We start from the raw sequence: 22,624 nt of genomic DNA, 5'->3' as shown, positions 1-22,624 counted from the left end.
TTGCATGGAGCCAGACCCCCATGAAAATGAAATGAAGGAAAAAACCCAAATTGTATTTGCTGCTGAAATAATCCTCTGAAACTCCTACCTCCATACTGCCTGCAAATAATTGCAGCAGTCCAGGCGGGCATGACGCTATCTGTTACACATTAGGGTAGTGGTGTCACAAGCTTTAGCGGGGCCAATGGCAAAATATTTTGTGGGGCCTCTCTAAACCAAGAATGTTATCAACACTGGAAGCCGCTGGAAAAGCTGAGTGGGGTCTGTGAGGATTGAAATCTAAGATTTACAGGATGCCCATAGACGTACACAGTAGGACAAGCAACCAAACCCAATTGCACGCATAAGGTGATGTTTAGGAGCATCTGGAACCACATTCTCATTTTAACTTTCATATTTAGCATCTTGAAAGTCCCCCGTGGCAATCGTCATTAAAACATTACAGATCACAACAGTGTGTGATGGAGCAGGATTCCCTCTATCCTCGCAAAACAAGCTCCCTGCCTGACCTGACCCTCTCAATCACATATCCTTTTCCTTTGTGCCTAATTCTGTTAGTGTTAACACCAAAATGTGTTTTTGCTACACAAAATGATTGACTTTAATATTTATTGAAATGGAGGAGGAAACCATGTACTCTAGTAGCGCCCGCTGGACAGTGTGCACATATAGTGCTTTTTACTTTTGTACGAAGGGCAGTTTCCCCTCCTGTTGCACTCCTTCTCCTAACAGGAGAAAAGATCAGCCTGTCTCCTGCAAAGCAGCACAATTCCTGAGGCTGCTTTGACAAGGTTATAGTTAAACTTTGTTATCTGCATTGAACTCTGACCAATTAATATTCTCAAAATTTGTCACCTAATGTGCATAGAGTGTGGCTCGTGGCACTTAGCTCTGACCTCCCAAACCCCCCTCATGGCAGGGTTCGGGTAACCCAGAGTGACAAGCAAGCATGCATGATACGGCCAGCTGTATCTTACATTTTTTTCTAAACAAAAAGTCTTGAAAACACATTACTTAAATGGATACACAGTGGCTGTTATATTGGAGTATGAGCACTAGAGAGAGGTGTTCCCTCCTAAATGTACTGATGTCTGCATGAGGGGGATGGGCTCAGCTTTGAAACTTCAAGCTTCTTTTTTCACCCATGTAAGAAATTGGGTTAATGGTCGATACAGTGTGAAAACCTTCTCAAGCCGCAACCACAATTTTCCTCATAGTGAAGTCACAAGCAAACCCTAAGTTAACGTGTGCTTGGCACTGGTGTAGCTTGGCACAGAGCTGTCAGGCTTATCTCAATGGCAATGTGTAAAGTATTTGTACAACACTTCAAAATGTAACACAGTGAAAACACACCACAAAATGATCCCACACCAATTAGACAAATAAAGTAATTTGTAATAAATGAAAAAAGACTAAAACAACAAAAATCCAATCAGTAAAACCGGGGATAAGCAATTTAACATATTTTAGTAACAATAGTGCCACAAGGCGTAAAGCTCCAACTGTGGATAATCTGGTTGTGCCTGACCATGTCAAAGTCACAAGTTCAGGCCAGCTGCGATGGAGCTCGGGCTGGCTACATCAACCCAGTTAGGCCCGCTGAACAGAGTACCTTAAATCCTGGTTTGGAAAGCTCTGCAAGAAACTGCTTTGAAGATGAGTCACACAGCTGAATCAGTGCATTGGTTCTGAGATGCGGTCAGGCTGCAGTGTGAGGTTCTGCTTCGTCGTCGAGGATCCTGTCAACAAGGTCTTGCAGTGTGAGGACCAGTGCAAGGATGCGTAGATCAAATGGGGCGATTTATTGGTTCCGAGGAGCTGTGAGGCTGCGATGTGAAGTCTGGTGTTTTCGTTGATGAGAGAGGCGAGGGCCTGCGCCGAGGATGCGTCATGCAGCAACAGTTCTGATGTGGTGACCGGTTTCGATGCGGATCTTTGCGACGATTCAGATCTATGTAGCATCAGTGATTCCTCGGTGCTGCTTGGGACTGCGTTGCACAGCAGAGGTGATGCGTTGGTTCTTCAGGATCCACAGAGGCTGGTAGAGCACCTTATACTCATTTCCAAGGGTCCAGGACAAGGGTGGCACAACTTGACATGGTAGACTCACAGATAGCAGAGTACAGGTTCAATGTTGTTAGAAGCCTGTTGTGTCCCTGAGGCTTCAGATCAAGAGTCCAGCTAACTAGTCTTTGTGGTCGCTCTAGGGTTCTTGGCTCATGAGATGTAGGTTCAATCCTTCTCACCCAGGCAAGAGAGCAGCAGGCAGCAGTCCAGCAGAGTGGCAGTCCTTCAGCCGCACAGCAGTCTTTCTTCCTGGCAGAGTATCCACAGGTCAAAAAGTATACTGCGGAGTTGGTGTCTAAAGTCCAGTATCTATACCCAATTGTACATTTGAAGTAGGGGAGAAGCTTCTAGAGGTTTTCTTTTGAAGTCACCAGACACCTTGCCTGTCCTTGCTCAAGACTTACTACAAAGGGTAAGCAGTCCTTTGTGTGCAGGACGGACAGAGATGATTCAAGTATCAGTAGGGCTGGTGTGACCGAGAGACACATTTACCCACAGTCAACTTTCTTTTACAGGCTGATCTCTGTAACTTTAATAGAAATCCCATTGAATCTGAGGCGGCGGGATTTGAGGGCTGTACTCAAAGTTAGGCCCAATTACATAAGATGCCGGGAGAAGGTGCGCAGTTGTCGTCATTAGGAACACAAAGCCCTCCACAACAAGGGACCAGAATACCTCAACCGACGCCTCAGCTTCTACGTCCCCACCCGCCTCCTCCGTTCCTCTGGTCTCGCACTCGCTGCCGTCCCTCGCATCCGCCGCTCCACGGCGGGTGGGAGATTTTTTCCTTCCTGGCGGCCAAGACCTGGAACTCCCTCCCCACCAGCCTCAGGACCACCCCGCTTTCCGGAGACTCCTAAAAACCTGGCTATTCGAGCAGCAGTAACCCCCCCCTTTCCCCTATCGCCTTGAGACCCGCACGGGTGAGTAGCGCGCTTTATAAATGTTAATGATTTGATTTGATTTGAACATTAGTGGGAGAGTTAGAGGCAAGAGGACATGGGACACTGACAGGACCTCCAGCGACTCCTGAGCGTTAGAGCGAGAGGATGACCAAAACGGAAAACGCAAAGGAAGTCCCCAAGCGGGGAACAGCGTCTTCATCTGAGGCTGGGGAGGAAACCAACCATCCAGATCGCAGCGAGGGAATTGAAGGCGGATGGAACGACTGGCTACTGCTTTCTTTTGAAGATCCCTGCTGATGAATCCGCTGTCCCAGCCACACTCCGGGGAGACTATGACTGGTTTAAGGCCTGGGGAAAGAGGGTGATACAAAAGAGGCTTAAACTATAAACCTCTTCAACCAGACTGTAATAACTCACCAAAAAGCATTGGCTTGTTCTGTGTGTCCCACTTGTGCCTAATCAGTGTTAATAGGACCTGATGGGCTTTACATACTTTCACGCCCCTTGGTGGTTAATTGTTGGGCTGATTTTCCTATTATTTTGAAGCACCGAGTACTATATAAATACATTTCCCCTAAAGAAACAATCACTGTTTTGCACAGTGAAGATGGTGGTGAAACAAAACAAGAATAAAACACTTACCTGCCTTTATGTTTACTTTTCCTCCAAGGAACTGACAGGGAACTACCTGCTTCTTAACCTGCAGACAAAAGAGAAGAGCATGTTGACATACTTATATATTATTGCATAGAAAGATATATCAATGAAAGTAAACAGACATAAGTAAATATTGGTTTCTTATTTGATTCTTGACAACACTAGAGGTACAATCACCACAGCTGGGTCAAGCTTCCCCCTCCCATCCTACAAGTGGTGGCCCATCTAAGCATACCTAATTTTCCTGTTGTGTGTGGCTGTCTAAGATGAATGCACAGGGGTGTGGAATTTATTAAAATATATACTTGTCCATGGGATAGGGTGCTTCTTAAATCCACTTGCCCTGTAACAAAAATCTACTTGTCCCTTTGGTGCCATGTAGTGCGGCGACCAATAATGGCAGCAATCTCATTATGTAAGAGCTCTGATAATAACCTCTCTGATTATGCCAGGGATACTACTATAGTAGGGGTTGCATACTTGCAATTCCAATCCCTACTACAGCAATTTCCTTTTTTTTTTGCCACCCTTGTGCAGATCTACATACTGGGGCTGGAGGAAGCAGTAAGCAATAGTTCCAGGGCTGGAATGCCTTTGAGTCTGCAAACCTACTAATTTCCATGTTTTAAGGATTTTCACCAGCTCTTCCCTAATCTTTTCCCATAATGAGAAAGGTTGAACATTTACTCATGACAGTGGCAGAAGTAGAAGTTCTTCCAGGGTTGGAAAAGTTGTGAATGGAGGGAAAGTGAACTTGTAACCGCTCAATAGATTTTCACATGAGCAAATCCACACATGCATATTTGCTTGTGCTAAAATACTGTTGACAAATATTTTCTAGAAGTTCAATTTCCTGGTCTACATCTGTAAGTTCCTGTGAAACCATGAAAGCCACTAATTCAAAAACATATACCCTAGGTGCACTTTTGTGACTTTTCTTTTCAAATTGGGTCCCTAATTTGGTTAGGCATTAAGCAGACCAGTATTATGCTTAGTCTGATATTATTAAACGTTTGAAATGTGTGTACACTTTTTTTTTTTTTTTACTGGAACCACTGTCAGTTGTGCAGTTTGACCTTTAAAATGTTTATTTACAGCCCTTACCCTAATAATGAAGGCTTTTCATTAATGAACCATAGATACAAGTTCGAACAGCATTAACATATGGACACACATATTACCTCTACTGCAGACAGTTCCATTCTCGGTAAACTGGCAGCCAAAGGGTTTGTGCTGCAGGGGGTTGGGCATACTTGTCCCAAGGACAAAATAAAAATGAAAACTTGCTGCCCTTGACCTCAAATAGTATCTCCTGGGTGTCAGTTAGGATTTTTCTATGCAATACTAAAGACACCTAACATGAACTTGTGATCTGTACCCATTTAGAAATTACATCCTATTACATGTAATAAGGTAACTCCTATGTTATCCTGCGGGAGAGGTAGGCCTTGCAGTAGTGGAAAATGATGCAAATGTTTTTCACTACCAGGACATATAAAACTTACAACTATGGGCCATATGGACGAACACAGTTTCCCATAGACACAGAATGGGTAAAACCCTTTGCTACATCTGGCCTTATATGTCTTACCTTTTAAATACACTGCACCTTTCCTTCTTGGCTGTCCAGGGAATAACCTAGGGGTAACTTAAAGAAATTAAATAGCAAGGTTTGAGCCTGGCAAAAGTTGTATTTTGCCAGCTTGAAATGGCAGTTTACAACTGCATATACAAGCTGCAGTGGCAGCCCTGAGACATGTTTAAAAGGCTACTTAAGTGGAAGGCACACTCGGTGCTGCAGGCCCACTAGTAGCATTTAATTTACAGACTGGGAGCACTTGTTGTGCGACTTTACTAGAGATTTACTAAGTAAACTAAATATGCCAATTGGGAATAAGCCAATGTTACCACGTTTTAAGGAGTGAGCACATGCACTTTAATATTGGCCAGCAGTCGTAAAGTGTGCAGAGTCTTAAGGCCATGCTAAGAGATCAGCAAAAAGTGGCAGGGGAAAGCAAAACATTTGGGGGAAGACCACCCTAAAGATGACAGGTCTAACGATTATCATGACAAGTGTCTTTCCTTCCTACATTTGTTTCTGCATCTGTTCTTTCTGTCTTTTCTCACCCTCTTCCTCCCTTGTTGTATCTCCTTACTTTTCAGCCTTTAGGAAACCCCCCACACTGATGAGACATGTTGGAAGAAAAGCACTGTCTAATAAAAGACAATTCTAAGGTTCACCTATCCTGGCTCGAAGAGGTCTGATCAAAAATAGAGACTGAAGGGCCTATTGAGACAGGACCTGTAACATACGTTTACAACCAGATTTGCATCAGTTAGACCTACCAGGAATTCAGAAACGGATTTCGGGCACAGATAATCCTTTTAAGTATTAGGAGATGAGGTCTCGTCATCTGCAAATCACACTCAGGAGGAGTCTTCTGAGGCATAGTTAGTTTATGAAAGTGCTCCTTTTGACATGGTCACCCCCACTTTTTGCTCAGTGGTACTGAGGTTTTTTGACTGGGTCCCTGCAAAACAGGTTCCTAGTGCTAGTGCCCTTTCCCTAAAATGAGTTAAATATGTACAATTGGCACACCCTCTTGTACCTCTGTAAATCCCTATTTAATGGTACCCCAGTTACCTAGGGCCTGGATACTGAAGAGGGTCCCAAAGGGCTGCAGCATGTATTGTACCACCCTCAGAAACCCCCCTAAAGAGGATGGACACAGATGCCATCACACTTTGCGTGTCCTGGTGCACCCATTGTGTGCCATGCCCCACTCACTGCATCTTATATGTAAGTTACCCCTACAGCAGGCCTTAGAGCCCTAAGGCAGAATGCATCATATCTGATGTGAGGACAATCTTCATGAGCAGATATGCCCATGTGATATCTAGTTCGATTATTGCAAGTGAACAGGGAAGCCATCTTAAGGTATATACTGGACACTTATCATTACGAGTTCCCTAGCTACAAAATGGCTTCACTGAAACCTATGGTGTTTGATATCAAACACCTTATCTTAATAAAGCAAGGCTGATGCCAGACTTGGATTTATTATGACGTGCTCCCAGAGGGTACATTAGAGGTGACCCCTGAAATTCCGGGACAGGGTTGTGCCCACTTCCCACAGGAAGAGGTCATATATAGGGTACAGCCACCCCAAGGTTAAGTAGCCTATTGGCTACTAGTCTACACTCCCTTAAATTCCCCTAAATTGAGTATTTAGGTGGCCCCCTGACACCAGAAGAACAGATTTGTCTGACCCAAGAGCCAGAGGACAAAGAAGAGCTGAAGGTATGGGGACTCAAAAACCCTCAGAGGTTCTCCAGCACTTTGCCAGCCCATCAACATCTCCCTTGAAGTGGAGGAGCCACTTCCCGGCTTCCTTCAGGCACCAACTTCAACGTCCAGTTCACCGGTCTGCTGAGCACTGGGTCCACTGACGCAGCAGCCACCCAGGAGAAGGCCACGTGCTCCAATAGGCCAGTCATGTCTTCCCACCAAGTGAGATGACATCAGGACCAACCGGAGGCGTCCTGCGCCCATACCTAGGGTACCAAAGCCCTTGCATCATCCAAGGCTTATTGAAGTCCAATCCGGATTCCAATGACGCATCCCAAGACCAGACTACAAAGGACGACAGCATGGCAGAGGACATTGTCCGGAGGAGTCCAGCTGCCTTATTTTGTCCTCCACGTTGCAGGCCCCCCAAAGAACACTGGGTGCCTTGACGCAGGAGCACCAACGACAAAGACCCGCTGCACCCGAGCTCCACGGCCCAGGTCCATGACATCAGATGGTGTTCCCTTGCTTCTAGCAGTCCCACTGGCAGAGCCCCCTGTTGGGAGCTCCCAAACTTGTCCAAGTCCCCCATTGCAGTCTCTTTTTTGATGGTCCCCCTTGTCAATACCCCAGGGCAGGTAAAGCTGCATCACTGGTCTTGCTTGTGACCCTGGACCCCTGAAGGTGAAGGGGTTTTCCACAAATAAATTTTTTTTTCCTGTTGGGAAAAAAATACATGAATACTTACTTTCAAGGGGGATTAATTCCTTGTCTTCAGGGTTCTCTGACAAGGAGAACTCTATACAGAGGTGACACAAAAAGGGAATCATGGGATTTCCTTAGGAATCCTAATGGAAAACATAAACATCAATTTATAAAATTCCTTGGGATAACTGAATTGATGTCATAGACCCTTTGACATCAAGGACTATAAAGGAAGTGACATCATATGACCTTTAGTATTGAATCTGATTTAGTAATGCCACAAGACCTTCATCCTGATGACATCAGAGTAATGGATGTCACAGAAGGCTAGTCTATACCTCCAAGAGAAGTAGCATTTTTAAACCACAGGAAATGCAGAAAAAAGTGATTAAAAGAAGAAAAAAAACAATAATGGAAGCAAGGTCCACCAATAATAACTTGTATGGACCATATATTGTAGGACCATACACCGCATATGAATGGTTATTGGTTTGGTTTACTTCATATCATTATAAATAAGTTGAGCTTAATGATCATTTGTAAGTAAATATCCCGCCTGTGGAGCAGAGGAGTGGCGGACGTAGCTACAATTTAAGTATAATTTCTGTGTGGGAACTCATCAGGACATTGTTTACAGTCTGTTCTGGGTGCTGCTTTTTTCACCCCTGAGGCCATGAGTTGCAATTTGGAAGCCAGTGGTCTCGGCAGTGATGTTTGACAACTACTAATTGACATTATGAGAAGCCTGTGATAGACTTAGCTTTCCACATGGATGCCTGCAGGATATTGTGAATAAAAAAATAAAAAAACTTAAAGTGCACTTGGTCATAGATTTAACAAGCAGTGGCAAAGGTCTCATTCACCTGTTTACTTTGCCAATGTTGTTTGCAGTTACTGTGCTGTAGTGACCAAAAAAAGACATATTGACACAGCCACATTCATGCGTGGCTTAATGAATGAAGCAGGGGCCACTTCTATCAGTAAGTTAAAAAAAAATACATGTTCAGTTACACAAAAGTGAATTTCTTAAAGTGTAGTGGCCCAGACCAATGCGAGCTGTGGGTGCCCCCCAAATGGTTAATAAAAATAAATAGTAAAATAATATCAGGGTGGCCTGACTGCAGAAGATGGCTTGATGGAGAAGCTCCCATCCTACTGCCAGAGAACTGACAGACATCCCACACTCTCCATGACTAGGAGCCACCCCTTAAAGATGGAGCGGATTGTGGCACCTGGAGAACACCTCCAGCCAGCCAAATACCCTTGTGGACAACGCCAGCCAACAGACAGCCATAACTTTTTTCCTGTGAGGTTGTGGTTCCAAGATGGAAGTTAGCACCTGTCCTGCAGGCCAGTACGGGCAGCGGTGAATGACTGCTGTGAGCGGAGCCTTGTGTGGAGTAGCGACTCTGATTGCCATAGTAAGAGAGATTGGCAACTCCTGCTGACCCACTGGAGAGTGAACATGAGAGCCAGAGGAGCCCAAATGGCAACGTCTGCCTCTGAGACAGTAGGCTAGGATGTGGCCTTAGTAAAAGGCCTCCTGAGGCCTTGCCACATTTATTTTAAAGTATTGTTCGATGCTTCTCCATCACAGATGGTTATTGGGTGCAAGTAGTTTATATGTACTTATTATCTGTTGTCTTTCAACACATTTTTGCCCCTGTACCATGGTAAATGCTATAATGTGCTTTTCTACGCCTTTATGACTTAATTTGTCTGTGGTCCTTTCACAGTTCTTATGGTGTGGCGTATGTCCTTAATTTCCTATATTCCAGGGAGTATCCGGACGTGTTTCTCTTTATCTAGACCAGCTTATTTTAGTCAGTGACTTTTAATAGGGTCAGCTGTTATCTGCATTAAAATCTGCTATGCATTGGCCAAGAAGCAACCCTCTAGGGCTTGCATGTTCAGGCTCCCTCAGGCCAGATGTGTGACCACTGCATTAGAATGTGGAGTTTCAGTGTTGGATGTCTGTCAGGCGGAAAAGTGTGTTTCCCTACGGTACTGTCTGAACGGTCAGGTCCGTTGTGATGGGCATATTGCCCATTCGGCCCTGCAAGACTTTCTTGTCTGAAATTGACCTGCAAACCCACTTTTGGGGATGGTATTGCTTTGGTATGTAGTTCTAAGGTAAGGAATCTTTTAGCTAGATGTCTCTATCAGATGTTCAAGTTACTTACCTTTGGTAATGCCTTAACTGGTAGAGGCATAATCTAGCTGCATGTTCCTTACTGACCCTCCCATTCTCCCCGCTCTGCGGACAGGTTTCTAAAGCTGCGGGTTCTCCCTTTCAGGGCCCAAGTTTGGCCACCTGGCGTGGGAAGTCGTCATACAGTAACTGAATGCTGAATGTCATCACACCAAGGTGATGCCTACAAAAGCTGACTGCAACATCCCTTCCAGCTCTGAGGATGCAGACAGTGTCACATAGCTCCCTTTTCTTGGCATTCAGATTCCTTCACTGGGAATTTGTCATTAATTGACATAGAGTTGTCTCTTTTTGGCACTTTGTTTTTAATGGCAGTTTCTATAAGTGGCTCTGTGTTTTTGGCATGGAAAATAGTCACAGAAGGAACTGATGTCAGTGTGTCGAAGAGAGGATTATATGGACTCCGTCTAAGTCACATTACGTGGACCACGTCGCTATGGAGTTGCACGACACCCTCTTCCAGTGCACAGAGGTACTGCTGGGGAAAAAAAATCAGATACAGTCTGGTGCCTGGGGAGAATTCCAAGGTAAGGAATCTACGGCTAGATTATGTCTCTACCAGATAAGGCGTAATTAACTTGTTCATTAGTAGGAACCAGGTAGAAAAATAGGTAGCCCGGTAAAGGTGGGAAAAGATGCTGGGAAGACCATACACAGAGAAGGAATGGGGGCACACATACATAGATGAACACATAAAACTATGCGATGTGCCAGAGGGAGAGGAACTTTCTGTACAATTGTATTGTGTTTGTTCCTAACCCTGGCCAAGAAGCATAAATGAGATACAGGTAAAGGGACAGACTACTGGAGGGGCTGCACCAAAGCTGGGACACTAACTCATGTCATGTGGGTTTCCAGTAAACTTTTTAAAAAAAATTAAGACTAGGTAGGGGGCAGTCGATAAAATCCATTCAGTGAACATTTCAGAGACTTGGGAATAGGAGGTCTTGAGGGCACCATACTAAGAGGAAAGCTCACTGGGGACACTCAGAGGCAAACAAATAGTTATGGCAATAGGTGCAGCGATCTTGGTGGTCTTGTCACAGTGAGGAACAGAAAACATTCCACTTTGGCAGATGTGGATTTACAAGCTGTGAGAACTTCCGGCATGGGAAAAGCTAACACGGCTCAGAAGATATATGGAATAAATTGGAGACCTATACTGGCTTACTTATCTAAGAAATTCAGGCAGTTGGTGTATCCTAGGTAGCTCAGTGCTGCTCCTCATTCCAGGAGAACTCGTGCAAATGTTAGAAGAGAAGTACAAGAATGGACTAGTGGGTAAGAGGTATAAAAAAAGAACTCCTGATATAAAGTTGCACAATAGGAGCTGCTTGAACCTTGTGAGGAGGGAATCACTTAGGACTGGGAGGGAAAATGTTATGTTGAGTTCCTTCTTTTTTTCCTTTCTTCAAACTAAAAAATAATTATGAATCTGAGTCTTGCTAACCTTTGTATGTGGCGATAGTGTGTTTAAGCATAAAATACCAAATAAAAAAAATTGAGCATAAAATAATTTGAAAGACCTTGAGGAGTGGGAGAGCAATGAAGGACCAAGTGGGAGAAAGCAATTGATAGTGGCTGGTAGAAGGATGGGAAGAGTAGCACACAAGAGAAAGAGCAACATGAGATCAAAGGGTGTCAATGCATGAGAGAGAGAGAGAGAGAGAGAGAGAGAGAGAGACAGTGAGTGAGTGAGAGAGCAACATGAAGTGCAGTAGAGTTTGAAGAGGGAGAAGCCCATGAGAGAGTGAACTGGACCTTTGTGGAGTGCTTCATCAAAAAAAAAAAAAAAAAGTTCCCTGAAAGTGAGCAGTGGAAGGATACACGTCACCCAATCAAAAGAATGGTGAAGAGAATATGCTTTATGGGAAGGATAAACACAAGAAGAGAAAAGCAAGCCATCAAATATTAAGAAAGCAAATTAAAGTGACAGTAAAGCCAGCCAATGGTGCAAATGGGCAGTCTGTATGCCCACTGCAAGTTCTTGTTAAGCCCATGAAAGGTATTTTGTTTTCAGGTGGCTTGTGCTGGCTGGTAGAAAAGGCCTAAAAATCCTGGGGCAGGTTTAATCCTGGTGCAGATCTGTGAATAGATCTCAAACTGTTGCACATTATTTCAGGCAGTTTATGTTCTCACTAAATAATACTTGAGACCCTGGCTTAAATATTTATGAAAATGCAGTGATGGTGTTCTCACTGCAGTATTTTGTTGATTGCACAGCCTGGGTAATAAACCTATTTTAAGCACCAATTCAAAATTAGTTGTTGTATATTATAGTGGTTTTTAAAAAGATTATTTTGACTTTCTTTGAAAGCTTTTGTTGTGTTTTTCTCAGAATATACAGAGGATTTAATGTTGTTCAAAGTGCAACTGATGTTAGCTTGGAAAATAACCTTTCAAAAGTTATTACGGCTGTCTCCCATGCATTAACAACATCAACTACGCGATCACTCACAGTGAGTATTTATATCTTTATTACTTCCTTTTCTCCTAGATGTTTCTTACCTTGAACATAGTCTTGAATTTGCAGAAATTGATGTGTAGCAAAGCTTAGACCAGGAATGTCCACAAACGTTTCTTTAATGTTCATTGAAAAGGTATCCAGAGCTACTAATAGGAGTAGTGTTGTAATACATTAGTGGTCACCTCATGTGGGATTACTCAGATCACCTCAGTTCACCAGGCAGTGTTGCAAGCAGCAATGAAAGAAAGCTATCAATGAGGAATGCCTCTGCATGGGTAACAAATAAGTCATAGCTGCAGTGCCCATATATCCAACCAGTCAAAATTTTCTGATTTAGTAGGCTTGGCTGCACACAGGATAGCTTCTCAGAATGAGCTGGTGAGTTACTTTTAGCTTATAGGAGCCTGTTTTGAATGGTTACTAAGTATGCAGAAGTTACACCCTATCGCATCTTCAACGTAGCACATCCGGTGTGAAATGTAGAAATCATATGATTTCACTTGGAGACCCGATACTCTGGGTTCAATCTGAAATTGAGAGGTGTCTTTCTGTTGCCTACTTGATTTTCTTGTCACGTCAAATTTTCATGGGGTCAAATCTCTAGTTTCATACTGCCATCTTTTAGCAACAAATATACATGTAGTCTACAAGTTTCTTAAAAACTTCTAGATAAATTTTTTGGAGACCCTTATCTTCAATGAGACAAGTGTTACCTCATTGTGCTACTGAATTGCTCTCAGTACAAATGGACTGCTTTCAAAACATACAAATAACATTACTTTTTTCTTCTAGATCTTTTAGCTGCATTATATATATTGTTCTCATAATTTCTGTCAGGAATCTTTTGTGGGTGTTTTCTTTTCATCCTCTTTAGATTCAATATTATTTTTAGGTCTTGCATACCAAACAACTCAAGTTGCCAAGTCGCTAAAGACCTATTGTGAGCTTTCCAAATACTTAGAGTGGGCTGAAAGTCACCCATTGCTGCCCATTGGTTGGCTTTATTGTCACTAATTTGCTTCTTATTTGAAGGCTTGCCTTCCTTTTCTTCTGGTCTTCCCTTCCCTGAAGCATAGCTTCTTTATCATGATTTTGACTGGATGGCTTGTATCCGGCCACTGCTCACATTTAAGGAGCTACTTTTTCTGTATTGCTGGAGCTCCTTGTTTATTCTAGCCCTCTTCCTTGTGTGCTGCTTCTCCTCGAACACCCAACACCCCTATGTGCAAGCTCTGTGTTGCTCTCTTCCTTGTGTGCAGCTCTCTGTCTAGTTTCTTTCTCCACCATGCTCTGTTTTGCTGTGTCCCTCATGTGTTGCTTCCCCTCTTGACCCCACCACTCAGCTTTTATTTTATTTTATTTTATCCTCACCACATGCTTCCTTCCGCTGCTCCTGCACCCTTTTCAGGCATCTAATATTTTTTTTGTGCCCCTTTTTTGGAAAGCCGACAGCTTCCATTTCCTTCCAGTCACTCCTTTACATCAATTGCTCTTTCCCATACTTACCATTTCTTTTTTTAATAACCAATACAAGTGGTATCCACCAACTTAGTCAATTAAAAAAGGAAAATGGAGCCTGTGTCATTCTGTTCACACATGCATTCTTGGCAACAGAAGCACAAGAATATAATGACATGACTGACTGTAACGGTGCAAGCAAGTGGATTAGATATCTCATAGAAGTTGAGATAGGCTGCCTTTCAATCCTCACTGAGATGACTTCATTTCAAAGAGTACTAAGGAAGGGTGCAGATGTGCTTTCAATTTCTAAGCTCACTTTGGAGGTCAGGTCAACTATTTTAACAGAGATCCTGCAACATTTTCACAAAGGTCCTACAACCTTATTCTGCTATATCTAAGCATTTAATGAACCCGGTGACACCAGCATGGGAAAAAGCTATGGCTGCCCCAGCAGTGAATCGTTTATTGGCAGACGCTAAGGCCATCACTTAGGGATCCTGGTTGCTATCCTTTTACCTTTCTCTGAGAAAGAAGATCTTTTTAGCAGGAAGTTTGGTGGTCCGCTCTTTAAATTCAACATGGTTGTTGTGGACATATGCCCCTTCCTTCTGGGATATGGCACAGTTAATGATACCAAATTTACAAAACCATCTCAGAAACCACTTTGTATAGGATTTTTGGGATGGGCAGGGTTGTCAGAGCTGGTCTTGACACTACTGATTCAGTTGCCAAAGATATCGGCACCTCGGTGGTCCTAAGAAGACATGTTTGTCTCAGAATAGCTCGCTTCTTCAGAGATGACCAAGCAGCATCGCTAGACATGCCGTTTGATGGAAATGAAAATTAAATGAAAAATTATTTGTCCATAGCATGACTACTGTCCAAAAGTAACAGTGACTTCTCTCACTCCCTTCTGCTCCACACCTCTCCTGTGGGGGGAAGACTACAACAGTTCCACACAAATTGGCAAAGTATTACCACGGACAGTTGGGTGCTATCAATGATCCGCAATGGCTGTTGCCTAGAATTGATGTACACTCCTCCAAATATCCCACCAAGGTCACAAAAACTATCCACAGAACACATCACTCTGTTTCAAGAAGAGGTCCAATCTCTACAAGCAATAGAATTGGTGCCACAATCTCAAATAGGGACAGGAGTTTACTCACTTTATTTTCTAATTCCCGAAAAAGATGGCACCCTCAGGCCAATATTAGACCTCAGGACCTTCAATGTTTACATCCTGTCAGAACATTTTCACATGGTAACTTTACAGGATGTCATCCCTCTACTTCAAAAACAAGATTTCATGACCGCGTTAGACCTCAAAGATGCGTATTTCCATATACCCATCCATCCTGCACACAGAAAATATCTCAGATGTCATTCAAGGAAAGCACTACCAGTAAAAGTGTTGCCCTTTGGAATAACAGCTCCAAGGGTATTCACAAAGTGCTTAGCATTAGTCTCAGCCTACCTAAGAAGACAGCATATACTTGCCTTTCCATATCTAGACGATTGGCTCATAAAATCAAACAGTCATGTGCAATGCCAAAATCATACGCATTATGTAATACAAACCTAGCACACACTAGGATTCTCAATAAATTACCAAAATTCACACCTGCAACCAGCACAAATACAACAGTATCTGGGTGCAATACTAAATACTCAGCAAGCTCTAGCATATCCAAATACACAAAGGATACAAGCTTTCCAAAATATAATCACACAAATACAGACAAATCACAGATATACTGTCAAATTTGTCATGAAAATGTTAGGAATGATGGCATCATGTATTGCAATTGTTCCACACGCAAGACTAAACATGCGGCCCTTACAAAAGTGCCTTGCACAACAATGGTCACAGGCACATGGTCAACTTCAAGGTCTAGTGTTGATAGACCGTCAAACATGCATGTCCCTTTATTGGTGGAATTCCACAAATCTAAAAAAAGGGGCGGCCATTTCAAGACCCTATCTAAACAAACAGGGAGGGACACATTCATCCCAGCTCTCCCTTCTAGCCCACCAAATTTGGAAATGGGCAATTCACAAGCAAATTCATCTGTTAGCACAATACATTCCAGGGATGGACAATCAATTGGCAGACATCCTCAGCAGAAATCCCCAACAAACACACGAATGGCAGATTCATCCTCAAGTTCTTCAAAAATACTTTCAGAAGGGGGGGAACACCAAACATATATCTGTTCGCAACAAACAAAAACACAAAATGCCAAAACTTTGCATCCAGACACCCATATCCCCTATCCAAGGGCAATGCTCTGTGGATCAATTGGTCATAGATATTTGCTTACGCTTTTCCCACTCTCCCATTCCTTCTGTTTCTAGTCAACAAGTTGCGTCAAACTTCACTCAACATGATACTTATAGCACCATTGTGGGCACGTCAACCGTGGTACACATTATTAGATCTCTTAGTAGTACCACACTCCAAACTCCCAGCCAGACCAGATCTGTTGACACAAAAAAGAGGTCAAATCAGACACCCAAATCCCAAAACACTCACTAGCAGTTTGGCTCCTGAGGTCATAGAGTTTGGGTATTTACAACTCCCATCAGAATGTATGGAAGTTATTAAGCAAGCAAGAAACCCCGCTATTAGACAGTGCTACGCAAACAAATGGAAAAGATTTGTATATTACTGTCAGTCTAAAACTATTGACCCTCTTACAGAGTCAGTGCAAGACATTGTATGTTATTTACTTCATTTATAAAAAGCTAATTTAGCATTCTCTTCAATAAAAATTAATCTTACTGCAATTTCAGCATATTTACAAAATAAACAACATAGCTCTTTATTTAGAGTTCCTGTCCTTAAAGCTTCCATGGAAGGTTTAAAACGCATCATTCCACCCAGAACTCCACCAGTTCCTTCTTGGAATTTAAATATAGGTCTTACACACCATTTGAGCGTATGCACTCTTGCCAAATTCAATTTCTCACATGGAAAGTTGCCTTCCTAGTGGCAATTACTTCTTTAAGAAGAGTAAGTGAAATACAACCCTTTACACTTGAAGAACCGTTCTTCCAAGTACACAAGCATAAAGTTGTACTAAGAACAAACCTAAAATTTTTACCAAGAGTGGTATCACCATTTCATATAAATCAAACTGTGGAACTGCCAGTATTCTTCCCACAGCCAGATTCTGTAGCAGAAAGAGCTCTACATACATTAGACATCCAAAGAGCTTTAATGTACTGTATAGATAGAACTAAACCGTTCAGAAAAACTAAACAACTATTTGTCGCTTTCCAAAATCCTCATGCAGGTAATCCCATATCAATACAAGGTTTAGCACAATGGATTGTAAGATGCATCCAAACATGCTATATTAAAGCAAAAAGACAACTTCTAGTTTCTCCTAAAGCACATTCTACAAGGAAAAAAGGAGCCACAAAGGCTTTTTTTAGGGAATAAACCAATGGCTGAAATATGTAAAGCTGCCACTTGGTCCACACCACATACTTTCACTAAACATTACTGTGTAGACATATTATCACAACAACAAGCCACAGTAGGCCAAGCTGTACTAAGAACATTATTTCAGACAACTTCAACTTCTACAGGCTGACCACCGCTCTTTTATGGGAGGACAAACTGCTTTGTAGTCAGTGCATAGCATGTGTATCTGCAGCTACACATTCCATTGAACGGAAAATGTCAGTTACCCAGTGTACATCTGTTCGTGGCAAATATTTATATATATGCCTTTGTGGTACAGTAACAAAAAAAAGGCACTGTATGGTACTTACCTGCATGTAAAGTTCCTGTGTAGACTGCACTGCACACCCACAAAAACATTAGGGCATCAATCCTTTCTTCAGGCCATTCGTATAGAAGCACCTACTCTTAAAACCCACTATCCAAGTTTTTCTGCTGTATCTAGTCACCTGTGCATTCAGAGTGAGGGCTTCCTCCAACACCTGTGATTAAGACCAACCCCCCACCCCCGCAGTACCCCTTGTCATGCCAGGGATGATGTAATTTGTGATTTCATCTCTGTCATCATGTACGTGGCAACACAAAAAGATGATGGAGTGCTGAACAATGCAAACACTCACCCCCACGTCTGGGCATACCCTTCCAAACAGGGTCCAGCCTGGGGTGGCATGGTGAGCAAAAGAACAATGGATTAAACCCAGATCTGTGACTGGAGGTGAGTGTTTGCATTGTTCAGCACTCCGTCCATCATCCTTTTGTGTTGCTAAAGTGGATCCCTTGCTCCCTTTGCCACTGGATTAAAGCTCCCTTTGCCACTGGATTAAAGCTAGCCTGGCTGATGAAGGGTGAAACCCTGAAACTGGTCCCAGGATGCTTGTTTCTGGTCCAGGGAGGACCTGGCTTGGCAGTTTGGGCTGGACTGTTCCCATGAGGAACAGGGTCAAGACTGATTTGCATATGGCTGGGTCCAACCTGGGGTGGCATGGTGAGCAAAAGAACAATGGATAAAACCCAGATCTGTGACTGGGGGTGAGTGTTTGCATTGTTCAGCACTCCGTCCATTATCCTTATGTGTTGCTCATCATGTACGTGGTCATGAGCAGAATATTGTGGGATTTATAGTACACACTGCACCTAACTGACAATTTTCAGGTTTTAGGTTTTAGGTTTCAGGCTTTAATAGGTTTGGAATTGTGACTTAATGGTGACATATCGTGAATGTATTCATTCTGGAGTGATAAGTAATGCAACCTGTTTGTTCTATGTATGGAATTGGTTATTCATGGTTATTCATGAATGCTGTGTCCCTTGTGATTATGTTCTTAATTTTATTTTTGATTGTCACTCATTGAATTCAAGAGGCATATTCTGTAGTCATTTAATTCTTTATACCAGTGCAGAACAGTATGCATACTATGAACCAGTCGGTTAGCATTGCTAAATATATTTGCATTCCCTCACATCTTTGGGTTTTCTCGAGAACGGGTTTGCTGGAGAAAGAGATGGGTTAATATTGTCCTGTTGCTTGTGGGACACCTACTGGCAATCTGTTATATTTGTCCTTATACAGAGTTATTTATTTCTGTCTACTGACCAATGAATCGCAGACTAAAAGTGTGATCTAGGTAATGGGACAATTCTGAGTGATGCGAGGATAGACCTTTTGTTTTGTAATACTGTTTTACAACAAACCAAATGTTTAAATGCACAGTTGATCCATTTTTGTAACTTAGTTGCTACTCAAACTATGTATGCATTTCACTCTTTTTTAGTTTGGCTGCTGTGAAGCTCTGTGTCTTCTCTCAACTACATTTCCAGTCTGCATATGGAGTGTCGGTTGGCACTGTGGTTATGTATCTTCATCAAGTGTTCAAGCTTCCAGAATTAGCATTTACAAAAGTAGAGGACGGTCTATAAGGTAAGTCTTCTGTTTCATCGTAGCTTATTTATGCCATGCAAGATGTTATAAAACTTACACTTTCACCACTATAAACCTTTACATATTTCTTTCTTCATTAATAGTTGTTGTGACTTGTTTAAAGTCCTCTTGCCAGAACTGTTTTCTGTTCTCTAATTGACAACTATGCAAACCGTCTAGCAGATATTGCCAGCTGTACGTAAGACACACTGTACCACATGAACCAGAAAAGGGGGAGTGAAATTGTTTTTAACCACATCGGAAAGGAAGTGAACTTTAGGAGGGTGAAATATAGTACCATGCCCATAAAACATATTGAGCTCTCCCCTCGGAATGATGCAAGGGCTGCCATACAACAGGGTATCGTTTTCCCAGGGGAGAGAACTAGATAGAGTGTGCATCTTTAAACCAGGGCTCTCAAGCACTTTAGCAAAGCAGTACTGGGGATGTTCAGTCTTTTACTTCACTGGGAAGTCTAATTCCTCATGTGCAGGTAGCATCAGACTTTTTTTCTCAGTCCTGGATTCTTGTCAGGACTCTTAAAGCGGGATAGTCAATCCTGATCTATTACTTCCCCCGACCTGTTGCAGAGAGGTCTGCCTACTTTAAAGGACTGCAAGTTCTTTTTGTTTGTTGTTCGATACTTTGAATTTGGGCGCAGACACCTTGCCAACCACGGCTTGGATTATCAAAGTTCTCCAGACACGCCGAACTTAGGCATTGTGAGCACCATTTTTACTTAAACCTGAGGGACAGAGAATGTGGTATCCTAATCCCTTATGCTGTGCGTGCACATCTTAGACTGAGAGAAAAGTGAGGATTCTTGGCCATGGCAAACTACATGGATTTGCAGTGATGCCCATAGGCAACCGTCCGACTTAGAGCACAGCAAATGACTAGGTTAATAGAAGTATAGTGCACTAATGTGCATTAATGCAATATTTCTTTTTGTTAATTGTTTTATTAAGATAAAATAAAGATGCCATGTTAATGTTGTTGTCCTCACCTATCCTAGTGGAGACAATATCCATATTAAAATGTTTGGAGCCTTAAAACACTGCCACAACTATAACATTTTCCAACCCCAGGGTCTCAAGACTATAACATTTTCCAACCCCATGGCTTTTCGCAGCATGACTCTATACTCCTTCCATTGCTGCCAATTGTTCCACCATTTTTTTGGACATCCCCCTACTCTCACATAGGTAGTGCTTACCCAGCATACACCAATCTGCATCCTCCCTCCACTTGTCTTTCAGCCAAGCCCTGACCACGTTTCTCTTGCAGGCCTTAGTCGCAGACTGCAATGGTCATTAGGTTTTCACCATCCCAAACATTTCCTAGTTTACTGATTTTAATGAGATCCCGCGCTTCAAACTCTCTAAAACTCCAAACTTTAGTTTAGGAGGTTACTTCCTCACAGGGGAGTCTCCCTGGTCAGTACACCAGCCCATCCCAAGTATTTATTCAATGCTATCCAGACCCTCGCTACTGATTGTGAATGTGTGGGCAAGTTATGTCTCACCTTCCCTTTGTATAGGGCCAAGAGGCAACCCCTTGGTAACATCCCGCGTCTGTCTTCTCTCAATGATGACTCCTCCAGGGGGACAAAAACCAATTCATTAGCCACAACCAATTAGCATGCTGTAGGAAGCTGGCTCTCTATATGGATGGTGTACTACTTCTTAGTGCGCCATGTAGAGAGCCAGCTTCCTACAGCATGCCAATTGGATGTGCACTGATCAGAACCACACCAGCTTGTCACTCTGGGCAGCACTGGGATGGCCGGATGCAAGGGTGCAGCAAGGCATCGAGTGCCCAGTGTTTTTCAATGAAGATTGGGCTTCGTGAAAACAAGCTTAAGGCTCTGGCCAGGAAGCCAGTCAGGGACAACAAATAGGTAGGTTGTGGAATTGGGGTGCTCAGGGATGTAGGTGTACCTTGGATCCTTTTCTCCAGGGCCCAGGGGCTACGGATGCAGGGGTGTCCTTGGGCGTTGGGTTTGTCTGTCCAGGAGCACTCACAGTTAGCGGGTCCTGTGTGTTGAGGCTGCATGTGTCATCGGGGAGTCCACAAGGGGGGGACCCAGGATGGACTCGAGGTCAGGGGATCCAGGGGGATGTCTTTGCACTGGTGACCCACCTCAGATTAGGTTATGGGTGATGGGTGCAGTGGTTGCTGGAGGGGTCTGGTGTTCTCTCATCACAAGGCCGCAGGAGAAGGGGCCTGTATACAGAGGCTGCAGGCAACTTGGGAGAGTCCAACAGAGGTGAAACCCGTGAGACTCAAACTCTAAACAGCTGGGGAACCTTGCTGGTACTGTTGGTTGGCTTCACCTCTGGTCGTGGACAACTGGTGCAGTGGTCACTTCGGGTGTTGAGTCCTTGCTATTTTGGAGGCTGCAGAGTCCTTTCGTGAGACTTTGTTGCAGAGCAGATCCACTGCTCACGGGAGTCTGAGTCTTTGTAGAAGACAGGTAGTCCTCCTGGGTGTCTTGGAGGCTCAGCTGCAGGATAAGTAGTCTTTTTGGGATGAGCCATTGAGGGCAGCAGGCAGGCCAGTGGAGCTGGTACCAAGTCAGCTGCTGCTTCTTTTCCTTTTCTGCAGGTGCAACTCCTTGTGTCCTTTTCTTCTTGGGTAGCCGGGATCTGAGTACTAGGGTTCAGGGGAGCCACCTAAATACTCAATTTGGGGGTGTTACAGGGAGTGCCAGGTGAAGCCAAAGGGTTGACGACCTTTATGGTGACCACACCCTTTATATGACCACTTTCGCTGGAAAGTGGGCATAACTCTAACCTTAGTTTCCTAGTTCCTTCAAAACAGAGATGGAAGACTATAAAAGTTGGTGTCCACTTCAGCTTGTCCACCTTAGGGGTGGAACTGGCATAAAGTGGGCACACCACGTAATCTGCCCAATTTTCCCGCCTGTTCTGCCACCAAAAGTGGGCCAGAGCAAGGGGTGTCTGTCATCTGTGCCATCTGGAGAGTCCTGCGCCACATTACAAAGGCAGCTAGGCCTTTGAAACTCCCCGCCTTGGTTTTTAGATCCTGTCTGGGTGAGGTGCTAACAGACCCGCCCAGTTCAGGCTTTTGTCTCTGGCCCTCGAGAGTGCTGGCTGTCACCTTGGATGGGGCGGGAGGGGGGGTCAGAAACATGTCTAAGGTAGCTAAACTGGTCAGGACCAGTCAGTCAACACACTAGCAGCTGGTAGATTTTCAGGGGGCCTCTGGGTGCCGTGATTAAAAAATCCATAGCTGGCACCAGTGAGGGTTTATTAATCTGGAATGTTTGATACCAGACATACCTATATTCAGAGGAGCCATCATGTAGCTGGGGAACTTATAGTGACCAGTGTCCAGCACATGCATTTAAAATTGCTTATCTGGTCATTTACTATGTCTGAGAATCGACAAAGACATAGCAGGGGCATATCTGTTTGTGCAGCTATGCCCTCGCATGTAAAATGCATC

At 43.5% G+C, this 22,624-nt stretch overlaps 1 protein-coding gene across 2 annotated transcripts in view; it reads left to right on the top strand.

Annotated features, from left to right (window-relative positions):
- HTT (huntingtin) overlaps positions 1 to 22,624 on the top strand; it is a 1,416,422-nt gene that overhangs the window by 387,589 nt on the left and 1,006,209 nt on the right. For both annotated transcript variants that reach the window (XM_069203496.1, XM_069203501.1), the window contains 2 exons: positions 12,174 to 12,294; positions 19,008 to 19,153. In XM_069203496.1, coding sequence (XP_069059597.1) covers positions 12,174 to 12,294; positions 19,008 to 19,153 — 267 coding nt within the window. The remainder of the gene's footprint in view (positions 1 to 12,173; positions 12,295 to 19,007; positions 19,154 to 22,624) is intronic.

The sequence above is a fragment of the Pleurodeles waltl genome, chromosome 1_2 (genome assembly GCF_031143425.1).
Source record: "Pleurodeles waltl isolate 20211129_DDA chromosome 1_2, aPleWal1.hap1.20221129, whole genome shotgun sequence".
Lineage (NCBI taxonomy): Eukaryota > Metazoa > Chordata > Amphibia > Caudata > Salamandridae > Pleurodeles > Pleurodeles waltl.
This window is presented reverse-complemented; position numbering and strand designations above follow the sequence as displayed.